Source organism: Quercus lobata, chromosome 7 (genome assembly GCF_001633185.2).
Source record: "Quercus lobata isolate SW786 chromosome 7, ValleyOak3.0 Primary Assembly, whole genome shotgun sequence".
NCBI classification, from domain to species: domain Eukaryota; kingdom Viridiplantae; phylum Streptophyta; class Magnoliopsida; order Fagales; family Fagaceae; genus Quercus; species Quercus lobata.
In genome coordinates, this window is record NC_044910.1 from 3411995 (window position 1) to 3426740 (window position 14746).

The window sequence follows — 14746 nt, forward strand, 5'->3', positions numbered from 1 at the left end:
ATCCTTGAGAGGCATTATACCAAACCTGGTTCTCACCTTTATCATCACTGTGAGACAGCTGTTTGGATTTCTGGGAAGCAGTTAGGAAGGAACCAATCTTCATTGGTTGATGCTACGGTCTAGTAGCGGAATCCGGGAAGCTAGAAAAGAAAAAGGTTCGGCGCAACCTCGTTGGAGCAAGAAGCTTGGAGGGCTTAGGTGCACTGGGTAGATTAGGCTTGGAGGGCGGCGGAGAGGTTTTACGCCGAGGGCTTCGGTTTCCTCTTCGATAACACATCGCGTGTTGTCTTTGTGTTTGCATCTTCCTTTCTCTCTATCTTTACCTTTTTATTATCTGCTGTGGATTATATTTTGTTTTGGCTTAGATGGTTTTTACCAATTCTACATTATAGCATATGTTAAGTTTCCGCACACTAGTTGTTTGACATATTGCTTGAATTAGTTAAGTTGTAATTTGGGGGTCTAAACGTTCAAAGGTGTTTTTACACGTTTTTGAACTTTCAATAAGCTTCATCATTGGTCACCACAAAAATTACCCAGTCCCTTTTAGTTATTTATTTATTTATAATTTTAAAGAAAGTAAAAAAAGATAAAGGAAAGGATCAAGAAAGTGGGGGAATCATTATCAATAAATTGACTTTCATGTAGAAGTAGCCAGCAAGTTCGACCCTTCTGCCACGCCAAACAAAAAACAAAGGAAAATAGGCATTCAAGAGTTAAGACTAAGCAAAATAGTTGTTGATTTGACTTTAAACAGAGGATATAGAGAAGTTGTGAAAACAAACACACGGAGAAGGAAAGCACAGGGTCCATTCCTTTATTAAACATGCACGAAATAGTAAATAGCTTTTGAATAGCAAATGATAAATAAATATCAACAAGAGATGAAGGAGGAGGCAGAAGTAGAGACATTTTTGAACGGCTCTTTGTTTGTACTTTTAAAAGTTTTGATAATATTAAGTATTGGGCAAAATTTAATGATAATTTTTATATTTTACCATAAATTTTAGCTAAATAAAAATGTTTTTTTTTTTTTCCATCAATTCTCAAAATGAGGAGATTAGGGAGGTAACTTTCTTGTTAATGAAAATGTCTCATACATGGTATGCACCACCACTTTTGAAAATGTCTATTTCATACACTTACATACATGGTTTCACACACTCACTGCTTTTGCACAGAAAGTTACAATTTTAGTTCAAAAAATAATGTGTTTACTTTGTATGTAAATAAGCGTGTAATAGGCATTTCTTTAAAGAAATTTAAGCAGACCTTCGTTAGTCACAACTGATAGCTGGTTACCACGAAGCTACCATGTCCCCCACCATCGATTTAAAAAAGAAAAAGATAAAGAAAAAGCAATAAAGGAAAGGGGTAAGTGGGGGTAATCACTAACTGGTGCCACGCAAAAGCTCTGAAAAATGTAATGGGAAAAGGAAAAAATTTCATTTTGGGTGGCTCAGGAAAAGTTGTTGACTTGACTAGGAACAGGGGATTTAGACTCATTTAGTAGAGTATTTTATACGTATTTTTACACATTTTTTTATTTACTTGTATTTCAAAAAACTACAATCAACATTACTCAATTTCCTTAATAAACGGGCCCTTAAAATTGTAAACACACAGAAAAAAATGAAAAAAAATAAAATAAAAGAACAAAGTACAATCAACTATTAAACAGGTAGAGTTTTAGAAAAAGTATATAGGTATACACAACTTATATACTTATGTCTAAATGATAATTTTTTTTAGTGAAAAAATTAAAATGAAAATTAATCCAATCTGCCTCTGAGATTGGGGTAATCATAAGCTATCAAGAATTTTTTTTTTTTTTTTTTAATATTCAATTTGCTCCCTATGCTCATAGGACAATTTACATCATTAAAAAAAAAAAAAAAAAAAAAATTTCATGCTCTTCTAAGTCCTTGCTTCTTTTCAATATCTTGATTTAACTGCATATATATCACATTGTGGCAATTATATACGCAAAAGAATTTCTAGTAGCCAATGTAGATAAAAATTGTTAGAAATGGAGAAGAAAACAAATTAAGTTATGCCAATTATATGCGTGAAAGAGTAAATAAAAGTTTAAGATGGGGAAGGAAGAGTAATAGAATTTTCAAATTGTATTAAATGATGTCTGTTTATACGCATAGAGTAAATTGAATGTTTTAAAGTTTTTTTTTATAACATTTGACAATTAACTCAAATCTCAAGATGGTTCAAGCAGTGACATTTCAACGAATGTGTTATACTTACTACAATAGCTCCAATAAGGCTCCAATGGTACTCATGGTGTTACTTTTTGTCATCACGTAGTGTGAGGTCGATGACGATGAGTCCACACTCGCACTAGAAACCTCATTTTTTACTTTAAAAAAAAATTGAGGTATACTTTCATTACTTTGTCCACCTCTATTGATTTTAATAATAATAATAATAATAAAAAGCAAGAAACAATAAAGCAAAGGAGTAAGAAACTTTGTGGGGGGGGGGGGGGGGGGGGGGGGGGGGAGTGGATAAAGTGCTAGACTAACCACTAAAGAAGTAAAGGGCTTTGGTAAAAGTGTGGTTGACTTATTGAAGGATAGATGTAAAATTATGAATAGTGAACACACACAGAAATAGGAGATATAACAAATTCCAATTGAGCATTGAAATATAATATAAAGTACACCATTTAATTTAAATACTTAAGTTTACGAGTTTGGGTCAAATTATATTATAATTATAGAGTCACGATTTGTAGCCCAAGCCCAAAAGATATTGGATATAAGCCCAATAAGTCCAGTAAAATAAATTTGTAGAGAGTGGGTGAAAGAATTAGGCTTGTTTATGAATTGAACAAAGGCTAGTATGGTTTTAAAAGGTGAGCAAGTAAGTAAGACATGCACAACTGAATGAAACCTTCGTCCGAGAGGCAGATTATGATAAAAGGTAATGTAACTGAGTGCGATTAGGACTATTAGTGCTACAATAGTTCTTTTCTTCTTTTTTCTCTGCTTTTTTCATGGAGTATCTCTTACAATATATAGTTCCTTTACCAACATCTTGATCCTACGCTTGTTAATCATCTAAGCCTTCACTTGAGTGCATGTCCCATCAAACACATCTTCTGGCTTTCTGTGGGATGTGGTAGCTGAGACTGTACTGTTCAGGAGTCCTCTCCACATAAATACGGTCAAAAAAATAGTTGCAGTGCATTTAATGCAATGGTAGTAGCTTTTCTTTAGATATTTCTGGGTTCTTATCGTTCCTGTACGTACGTGAAGCTCATCCTTATGGTGGAAATCTCTTGGGAGGTTACCTAGATTGTTACAATACGGGTTTGATATGTGTCCATCGTATCCGAGGGGGAGTTCCTCCTTGGATTACTCTCCCCGCTTCTTTCGTAGGTGATACTTAACTTGGGGTTTCTCTCGACTACTTACCCTTCCTCGGACATGCCCATGTCCCCAAGTAAGGCCCAAGGCCCAATAAACAAATTTGGACCTTTATCCCCACAATTATAATTACTCATTATTTTCATTATCATTTAATATAAATTTTTTTCATACATATAAAAATGGTCAGAATAACCCATAATAGACAAATATCAATTAAATTGGAGGCTTTGTATTCTGACTTTTGCTCATATTCATTAATGAAATTTCTATTGCACTTTCAAAAAAAAAAAGAAAATCAAATTATATTATAATAATCATTCACTATTTTCATTATCATTTAATGTGAAATCACATACTTACTTAACATATTATATATATATATATATATATATATATATAAAATGTATGAATAACTCAAAATAGACAAATTATAATTAATTTTTTTTTTAATAAATAACATTTAGAAATGAAGAAGGAAGTTTTTGATAAATAAAAAAAATAAATAAAAGCGATGGAGATGAAAGCAAGAGCAAATAAATTTTCAAATGACTTTATGTGACCTTTGTAGAGTTTTAATAGTATGGAAAAATCTAAATTTAAAAAAAAAAAATAGTATGGCAAAATCTAATGATAATTTATATGTTATACCATAAAATTTTAGCTAAATAAAAAGTTTTTCTTTTTGCTTTTTCTTTTTCAATTCTTTAAACAAAGAGACTTGGGAGGAAACTTCTTGCAGATATGGAAATCTCTTGTACGTAGTATGCCACCACCGCATCTGAGTGAATTCAAAGAAATTTTAAACAAAGCTTCACAGGCATTATAGCGAGATGCCACGAAAATACTTTGTGTGTCTCTGTACTGTTCTTTCTGTACCGATTTAACAAATAATTGTATAAATAAAAAGTGGTATAGTCAATGACTTTTGTGCCACGTTAAAAAAAAGAAAAGAAAAAAGTAGTGGGAAAAGGCATTTGAGGCTGGCCCAGACTTGACTTAAAACAGGGGATATTGAAGTTGTGGACACAAACACACGGAGAAATAAAGAACAGAGTCCATTCGTTTATTAAACAGCCAATACATATCTAACACCAATTGGATCTGCCTTTGTTTCAACTGGGTTTCGAGCGTTACAATCACTACTACACTACTCTAATTTCAATTTCCAAAATCTGTAAGTTGTCCTTTTTCACACATACTCATCCCTTTCATTTTTTTTTTTTTTCTTGAAATGAAATATCCATGTCAAATTGCTTTCTTCTTCTCATTACTTACGAAATGAATGAATAAGTTACAAACAAAAGTTTGCTTTCTAATATTAGAGTTTTTATAAGAGTTCTTAAATTCCCTAGCAATTTTTTTAATCTATTAATTTATCTTTGTCTCATTTCCTATAGTTAAAATATTTTCAGTTGTCTCTCCTTTGCCAAAAAAAAAAAAAAAAAAAAAGAAAAAAGAAGAAGAAGAAGAAGCAAAAACAGGAGTGTTTTCAGTAGGTCTTGGAGGCTATCGGTGCTGTAATTCCTTTTCACAAATGGGTAAGTTCTCACTTTTAAGTTTTAACGCAAAATCCTCTCTTTTTATTATGATTCTTTCACTCCCTGCCTGAAATTAAAATCCCACTTAACATTGTTTCCTTCTTCCCTAATTTAATTATATATATATTTCTTTATTTTTAATTGATTGTACTTCTTTTATCTAAATTTCCAACAACTTTAGTGAAGCGTAAAAGAGAGTCATCACCGTCACCATCTTCTTCTTCAACACGTCAGCCAAAATACGAGGTATTTCTTAGTTTTAGGGGTGAGGATACCCGTACTAATTTTACTGACCATCTCTATGTTGCTTTGAAACGAGAGGGGATTATTACTTTTAGGGATGAAGAAGAACTCGAGAAAGGAGAACGTATTTCTGAGCTCTTCAAAGCAATTGAAGAATCACAGTTTGCTATCGTCATTCTCTCAAGAAACTATGCATCTTCTACGTGGTGTTTGGATGAGCTTATCAAGATTATCAAATGCATGGATGAAATGGGACTGAAAGTTTTGCCAGTTTTTTACGATGTGGGCCCAACTGTTGTACGAAAACAAACCGAAACTTTTGAACAAGCCTTTATTGATCACCAAAAACGCTTTGAGGATAACATAGAGAAGGTGGAAACATGGAGAGATACTTTAAAAAAAGTGGCTGATATCTCCGGTTGGGATCTACATCAACAAAATAGGTAATTTCCATGAGTTTCAAATGATAAGCTTCTTTTATTTACCATGAAGCATATAATTAGCTTATTACTTATCAAAAAAAAAAAAATGAAGCATATAATTAGCTAAGAGAATGTTTCATAATATACATGGATTGAACTACATCATGGTATACTAGTTAAAATTCTGTTAAATTTTTAGGAACAGTAGAAGTGGTTGTGAATCTGGGCTTAGGGAAGCTCTGTGAAAAGATCAAAATGGAATTACTTGATTCAAGAATAGATATATATATATATATATATATATATATATATATATATATATATATATGCTGACATTTTTTTTTTTTTTTTGAGAATCAAATCTGCTGACATTAATTTTTTATATTATATTCATTTTGAATATAATATAATCCTTGATATGGAGATGGCCTAGAGCTAGATCTTTTGCTTCCTCTTATATAAGTGGATAAAGTTTTCTTATTGTTTGAAAAGACGTCCAACAGAACATAAAAAGGTTTCCAAAACATTTTTCTTAACAAATCATTACAAATGAACTTTGCAACGTTAAAAACTCTCCAAACTCCAAAGACAATTCCTCTCTCATCACGGTTCGACTATTGACCGCCATTAATTGGCAGTGGACCAGTATTGACTATCTGTGGATTTTTTCCCAAATGCTTTTTTTTTTTAAATTATTATAAATTTTTCAAATAAATTCAGACTTTAGGGTCAATATTAACATTTGAGGCTCCCAAATGACCCAAAAAAGTACACAATGTTTTATTAGCTCATTTTCAATGTTGCAACCAAATACATGACAATAATTCAATTTTCTTACAAATATTTCTAGTCAAAACAAATGGAGCATTTATTTTATAGGAAAACTTTTATAAATTCTTCTTTGGCCCCTTAAGAATTAAAGTCATTCAAAGTGAAATTTTGGAGAATTATAACATTTTTATAACTCAACATGATGCAACCATCCAAAATTAACTTTTGGCATGTTATATTTTTGATTCAAGGTGGGCATGCCAATTTCATAAAGATTTAATTTTGCTCATTCATTATTCCTGATTTAAAAAAAAAAAAAAATTTATCAAACCAATCTATCCATTTTATTCCCATTCCCAAACCAATTGTTTACATAATTTAATTTGAAGAAGTATAGCTTTGAGGAGTTTATCATTGATATTAGGGTGCTTTTGAATGATCTTATTCAAAGAGAAACATATCATACCTTTGGGCCTCGACTAAATGATAGGTCAAAAACATATTGACCCCTTATGATAAATTAATTGATTAATTGGCCAAGTTTATTAATTAATTAAATTAACATGCAAACGCGTGATAGTACAAACAAATTACCAATAAACTAAGTATGCAACGGAAAATAAATTAACACCGTGATTTGTATACGAATGGGGAAAATCAACACAGCAAAAACCCCACCAGGTGATTTTTAGGTCACCACTCCTGAAATTCCATTATTATCACAATAAGCGGTTATAAGTAAAGGAATCCCAGTACCTTATACCAACCTACAATTGAACCCTTACCCCAATACCCAATTAGACTTGTTTTGTAGTGACAATTTCTCCTTTTGATGCATGGCTCTCAATACGTGACTAACCAATTGCGCGGATCTCAGTACGTGACTTCAATCACCAATTAGAGAAGGTTGTTAGTTGCAAAGTTCTTTAGTTCTTCCCAACGATGAAGATTCGGAAGATGCTTGGTCACAAAAACCTACGGTATACAAACATAGCAACTTCTTCACAAAAACGATGAACTAGGGCAAATTCTGTCTCTGGTCACAATTTGCTTGAACAAACTTTGCTTAACACTTGTGCAAATTGTGAACACTTTGACGACCCTTGGAATAATCCTTTTATATGTTTAAGGTTGTGTGAAAAGAAAGCCAAAACACATAAACACGGATTGGAGTCAAAACAGAACTGAAAATCTATTTTTCATAAACCTACCCTATCTGTCGAGTTGCTGTCGAGCCACGGGGCTAAACAGCTCTTTAAGCTCGATAGATGGCTAGTTGTCAAACGAGCTATCGAGCTTTAATGACAGACACTTTTCAGCTTGAATCTTGGACAGACTTGCATGGCTTCAACACTTGATCTTGAAACATAGTTTCTTGAAATATTAAACACATTCTAGATCTACTTAAATACAAGTAAAGTGCGTTTTGTCAAAGGATTAGTCAATTACATAAAATAATGACATATGTTCTTAACAAGGGAATCACATATGTCCTAACACTAAAGAAGTAAAAGCTTGGGTTTGTGTTGGCACAAAGGTATAAATCATTAAATTTTATTTTTGATTAATAGAAACCAATACCTCCTTTTAACTCATTTACCTGGTATACAAAACTTTTTCAATTGTCTACTTTGAAAATTTTGAGTATTGCCATTGTTATTAATATTTGTTACTCAAGCAACATCAAAGGGTCTTAAACATTTATATTTAGCATGTTTAACTTAAAATATTTCGATGAGGTTTCTCTCAGCAATCAAAAATGAAATGAGATGCTTAACTTTTTTGCTCAATCATTGTATCTCTTGATGAAATAGATTTTGGATTTAGTGGATCCAATATCATTGCTAACCTAAGAAAATTAGTGGACTAATTCAAGAAAAGATATTTCCCAAGGAGTATCTTTGCCTAATATTTTTCTTTCTCCCCTGAAGTTTTATAATTGGTTTGGACCATCATGTAATTATTTTCTATCTTCTTTGCAGGCATGAGTCTGAAATTATCCAACACATTGTGAAAGGAATTACAGAGAAATTAAGTCCTAAATCCTCAAGCATTAACAAAAATTTGATAGGAATAAAATCTATGGTGGCAAAATTGATCCCTTCGTATTTAGGTTTCGGGAATGATATTTACATGATGGGTATTTGTGGTATGGGGGGTCTGGGAAAAACAACTCTTGCTACTGCTATACATGACAAGTATTTAGATCATTTTGAAGGTTGTAGTATTATTGCCGATGTTAGGGAAAGATCGGGAAAAGGTGAATTGCATAAATTACAAGAACAATTGCTTAACTCAATTTTGGGGGCAAGTAATACAATGATCTACAATGTTCTAGAAGGAGTTAAAAATATCAAGAGTAGTAGGTTACATAATAAAAAAATTCTACTTGTCCTAGATGATGTTGATGACAAGAACCAATTAGAAAATTTGGCTGGAGAGCCTACCTGGTTTGGATTGGGTAGTTGGATCATTATAACAACTAGAGATGAACGTGTGTTGGTCCAACATGGAGGGCTTAAAATATATAAGCCTAATGGATTAGATTATGGTGATGCCTCAACACTTTTTTGTTTGAAAGCCTTCAAAAAGGAGCAACCTGAAGAAGGTTATATGCAACTCTCCCAGAAAGTTGTAGAATATGCTAGTGGCCTTCCTTTAGCTCTTGTTACTTTGGGTTCCTTTTTGGTTGGAAGAGCAGCAGAAGAGTGGCAAAGTGCATTGGACAGTCTTAAAAATATTAAAGGTGATATGTATAAAATACTTAAAATAAGTTATGATGGACTAGACGAAATGTGGAAGGAGATATTCTTAGATATTGTATGTTTCTTTAGAGGGGAGAAGAAAGATGAAGTAATACAAATATTAGAGAATTGTGGTTTTCATGCAAGAATTGGTGTAAGTGTTCTTGTGGAAAGATCTCTCCTAACGGTGGATTACGAAGGACGTTTTGGGATGCATGATCTACTATCAGAAATGGGTCAAAAAATTATTCATTTTGAATCAGGTGGAAAGCTTGGAAAGCAAAGTCGGTTGTGGCTTGTTGATGACTTGCTTCATGTATTGGAGAACGATATGGTAAGAAAAATGACAAAGCTATCATTTTATTTCAATGAATAATATTGAGTTCGTATAGTAAAATAATTTTGTTCAATAAGTATTTATGCAACGAAATCAAGAATAAAACATTCATTTACCAATTGCCATATGCTAATATATTGTCAATGATTATCTCTTCTATTTTGAAAACATATATTATCTCTTTGTAATTGTTTATGAAATTGAATTTATTTTTCTTGATGTAATGAACTAATTATTCATCTCTTGGTTACTACCTAGAACAAAAAGGCTATCTTAACATTTTTTTTTATTATATATATATATAAAAAAATCATTCTATAGGCTTTATTTTATTTTTCGGTCAATTTAAAAGTAATGTTGTGATTTCCTTCCCAAACCGCCCCCCCTTTGGTCTTGAATTTCTAAAAGGTAGAAGTGCACCTTTCAAGTTTTAATGTATGAATTTTAAACAGATTAATAAGAAAAAAAGACTTAAAAAAAAGAAGATGTAATACAATCTATTAGTAAGCCTTTATATGTACTACGATCTATTAGTTACTAATGGGACTCTAAAAATGGGACTCTTTAGAATCCGTTTGTGTTAGTTTTATGAAAATTCGTGCTTTGAAAACTTTAGAGGTTTTGTTTAGAAAATGTGTTTTTCAAAATGAAATGAAGTATTTGGTAAAATATATAGAAATTATTATTAATACGAAAAATTGCAAAGTGAAAATGCAATTTTCTAGTTATTTCCATGAGTTGCTATATGAAAATGCAACTTTTCTTCTATTATAAAAATGTAGTTTTCAAAATGCAAAACCAAATACCAATCTTATTGCATTTTCATTTAAATTTCTCTTTTTCTCTACAAAATCACAATGCCAAATATTATATAATTTGATGTACATTTCCCTATTTTAAAAAAAAATTGTGGTTGGGCCCAGCATATTGGAGGGCCTTTAAAAGAAATATATATTTTAGAGAGTTTTATATATGGAAAACTTAGAGAGTAGATTTTTTTTTTAATCTCCTTTATAGCTCTAAAAACGGTATAAAACTTGAATAATTTTAGTATTCTTGTCATTTGATTGTGCAAAATTGCAAATCACCAAGCCTTTGCTTTCGAAATCTCAGGCAACAGAAGCAATTCAAGCCATAGTTGTCAGAATCGAGGAAGAGGATTTCAACTTTGAAGAATTTTCTGAGGAGTTTTCAAAGATGTCTAATCTTAGATTGTTGATAATCTTAGATGTCTTAGGTCATTTTAGACAATCAGGCTATCATAATGACCAAAGACATCTTGCTCTTCCTAATAACCTAAGACACCTTTCATGGAGCCACTGTCCTTTTAAATGTTTGGCATCCAGTGACAAACGAAAGGCATTTGTTCAACTTCACTTGCATTGCAGCAAATTTGAATATCTTTGGGATGGAGTAATGGTAATTTTGTTCTTTTTTAATTAAGCCCTTTCTATTATTTATTATTATTTCTCTATTTTTTAAGTGTAGCTACAAATACAAATACACTCCCATTGTATTTGAGCTTCCTCCTTTCATTTATAAAGCGGTTTTATTTAAAAGAATTCTTCACTTATTAAATTAATTTCTACATTTGATTAAATGATGGGAACTTATTTTATTTTATTTTATTTTTTTGTAACAGCGTTCAGTCAACTTAAAGTTCATTGATCTTAGTTGTTCCAAAAACCTTATTAGGACATCTGACTTGTCAGGTGCTCCAAGACTTGAGAGACTAAACCTTTTTAAATGTGATAGTTTGGTTGAGATCCACCCATCCATTGGACATCTCAGCGGGCTTAGGTATTTAGATCTACGATACTGCAGTTCTCTTACCAATCTTCCCACCATGTCTGCTAAAATGCAGTCCCTTACGGTTCTTGATCTTTTTGCTTGCACAAAATTCAGTTCGATTCCGAAATTTACTGGAATTGTGAAAAGCCTATCGGAACTCAAATTGAGTTGGACTGCTATTAAGAAAGTAGAGCCCTCATCAATCGAGTGTTTGACTGCCCTTACTTTATTAGATCTAAGTTACAGCGATGTCGAATTTCTTCCAAGCAACATGGATAAGTTGAGGTCTCTTGAAAAACTCATTCTTTGCGGATGCTCAAAACTAAAATCGTTGCCAAGGCTTCCATCAACTATAAGATATATAAATGCTGATTTTTGTTATTCCCTAAAATGGACACCAACACGGGCCAAACTGAGTAACTGGTCACAACCTCTTTCCCAGTGGTGTCCGTATGATGAGACTGGTAGTCAAGTGGAATTTAGAATATTGTTCCATTTCCTACAGGTAATCTCTTTTCTTTCTCTCTTGAATTGTTAAATAATAGCGGTTAACAATAGTTGTGTTTTGGGTACAGGGACACCTTTGTCGTAAAACTTTTTATGGAACTTCTTTCAAAAGGGAAGAGGATGGATCTAGAACTGAATTTCAGATAATTGTTCCATCATGTTTAACTCATACAGTGGGGAATTCAATAATAATAAAGTTGCCTTCAAATTGGTATAATAGTAAATGGATCGGATTCGCTCTCTTGGCATCAGCATTAGGTGTTATAGGCTTGGATTATGGTATTAGAGCTCGTGTGATATTCCTCGGTGATATGCCTCAGAATCATTGTGCCTCTGAACTTTTGACTACCTGGATATGTTGTGAGGTCAATATTTGCCTATTGTATTTGTCTCGTGATGATTGGTTTGCTACTGTTGGGAATAATGAGTGCAGTCAAATTAAGGTTATATTTGAGACCGAAAAAACAACCATGTATGTGTGGGAATGTGGGGTCAGTTTGATATATGAGCAAGATGTGGACGAGTTCAACCAAAAAAATGCACAATGTTTGATTGAGAGCTTTGGGGAAAAATCCATCTGTAAATTTACTGGTAATGACCATCTCAACTATCCTTCCCTTTAATGTCTAATCCTACTCTATCTTATTTTCTTTCTAACTATACATTTGGTTTTGTCATTGGCAAGTAAATCTTGTCATTTTTCTTTTTCTTCTTTGGCTCACCATGCACAAGCAATCCCAATCACCCTATACTTTTTGAGTTTTTGAAAATTAAACTTAAATTTTGCCACGGAGTTTATTGCCAATTGTCTAAACCTCTATATCATCATCACTTACAAGAATATGATCTAGATAGGAAATACATTCTCAAGCTTCACCTAATACATTTCTCTATGGATTTTGCTAATGTAGATCTTTCAATCCTAATTTGGCATCCTATTTGTAACTATCAGATATTATGTTATTTTACATATTCATTTTGTGCTGGCAAATGCAATACAACTTTTCTTGATAAATATTTGAAATGTAAAAACTAGAGATTGTATAGTATTTCCTTCCTTACCATGTATATTCTTGCAATCATTGGTGTCATGCCTAACAAAACCTATAGGAAGCAAACTCCAATTACACTCATTAGTAATGAATGATTTATTATTATTATTATCATACTAACTCAGGTTTACACATATATGCAGTTGGTGATGATGATGGGGATGATAATGAAGATGAAGATGAGGATGAACATTATGAATTTCTATAAGGTAGATGGTTTAGTCCTATTACGGCATCCCATTTGTAAGTGTTCAAGTATTATGCTAATTTTCATATTCACCTTGTGTAGTGCTGGCAAAAGCAAGAGAAATTTTCATCATAAATTTTTGAAAAGTGAAAACTAGAGACTGTATAGTTACTATAGTTCTTCCTTCTCTACCACGTCTATACTTCATATAATCATTGGTGCTATGCCTTCTAGAAAGGGCAAGGAGGAACTCCAATTATACTGATTATTCATGAGTTAATTATTAGGGTAAATTACAATTTACCTATTTGTGGTTTAACTGAAATTTAAGTTGCCTATATGTGATTTGACATTTGACCAACCTGAAGTTTAACCAAAATTTAAGTTGCTTACCTGGGATTTAAAATTTGACACTTTACCCACCTGAGGTTTGATCAAAATTTAAATTGCTTACCTGTGATTTGAAATTCCATTATGCAAGTGTTCCGCTGGATTCTTTTTAATCTTATTTGATCTTGTATTTTTATATTTTTTGAGGATAGAGACATAAAAGTGAAGTGAAATTACATATTTACCTATTTTTAATAGAAGCGGGTTACGAAATTTAACTAGGCTAACCTCAAGTGAGTAAAGTGTCAAATTTCAAACCATAGGTAGGCAACTTAAATTTTGGCCAAATCACATGTGGGTAAGTTGTAATTTGCCCTAAATATTATTATTATTTTTTTAATTATAGTGCCATACTAACTCAAGTTTTCACATATATGTAGGTGATAACAATTTTGGTCTCTAGAAGATGACGCTCATGTCTTACTTATACTTTGATTGGCTACTAAATAGTGAAGATTTTCTTAGCTTGAATTTCAATTGAGGCTATTGCTACCGGATGTGCATAAGCATTTCTGTCAATATGAGTGCTTATTTTTTAGTTGAAAATCCTTGTATGTTGTATTGAATTTGTAAATGGTTTCGGTTATAATGATTTGGAAAGGTATTCAAGTGACATATCCTTGTATCTTGTTTCATAATGACTGTAGAATATGGTATTTTCCTTTCTTTTTTAAAGTGGTTTTAGTCTATACTAGTTTTAATGATTTCTACAGGATGACTTTCAATTGAGCCTACTGTTATTGGATGGTATACAAGCTATACTTTCAGTTAACTTTGCACAATTCTCTTGTGAAGTGATTTTGATTTAATGTCTAAGTGAGCATGAGTTGTGAATTTTGTAGACGTTTAGAAGCTACTACTTTTTATCAATCACGCTGTACGATTAGCTAAGCATTAATGCAGTCTTCATTCTAGTATATATCCTTGCAATTAAAAAGTCAACAAACATTGTTGGAAGCTTCAAACAAGTTGATAGTTAATGTAATCTTCTTTGATTTTTTCAGGGATTTGTCTAGTTGATATGAAAGTTCAAATATGTGTATAAACACCCTTGAACGTTTAGACCCCCAAATTACAACTTAACCAATTCAAGCATTATGTCAAACAACTAGTGTGTGGAAAATTAACAGAAGCTATAATATGGAATTGGAAAAAAAACTATCTAAGCCAAATTAAAAATACAATCCACAGCAGATAAAAAGGCAAAGATAAAAGGGAAGGAAGATGCAAACACAAAGACAACACGCGATGTGTTATCGAAGAGGAAATCGAAGCCCTCGACGTAAAACCTCTCCGCCGCCCTCCAAGCGGTAAATAATCCACTAGAAAATATAGTTGGGATACATGGACAGCAATAGACCCGCCAAGCCTAATCTAC

General features: G+C 32.3%; 1 protein-coding gene across 3 annotated transcripts; it reads left to right on the top strand.

Annotated features, from left to right (window-relative positions):
- The first annotated feature begins 4434 nt into the window (after positions 1-4434).
- Positions 4435-14029, top strand: LOC115952577 (TMV resistance protein N-like). 3 transcript variants are annotated; one of them, XM_031069750.1, is made up of 9 exons: positions 4435-4560; positions 4784-4924; positions 5106-5610; positions 8343-9438; positions 10555-10860; positions 11084-11737; positions 11808-12330; positions 12935-13034; positions 13749-14029. In XM_031069750.1, the coding sequence occupies exons 2-8, from the start codon at positions 4921-4923 to the stop codon at positions 12997-12999; spliced, it is 3153 nt and encodes a 1050-aa protein (XP_030925610.1). In that variant the 5' UTR covers positions 4435-4560; positions 4784-4920; the 3' UTR covers positions 13000-13034; positions 13749-14029. The 3 variants fall into 3 exon arrangements, with proteins under 3 accessions (XP_030925610.1, XP_030925609.1, XP_030925611.1); XM_031069749.1 differs by having other exon boundaries at positions 4799-4924; XM_031069751.1 differs by having other exon boundaries at positions 4799-4924; positions 12935-13000.
- The last annotated feature ends 717 nt before the right edge of the window (positions 14030-14746 follow it).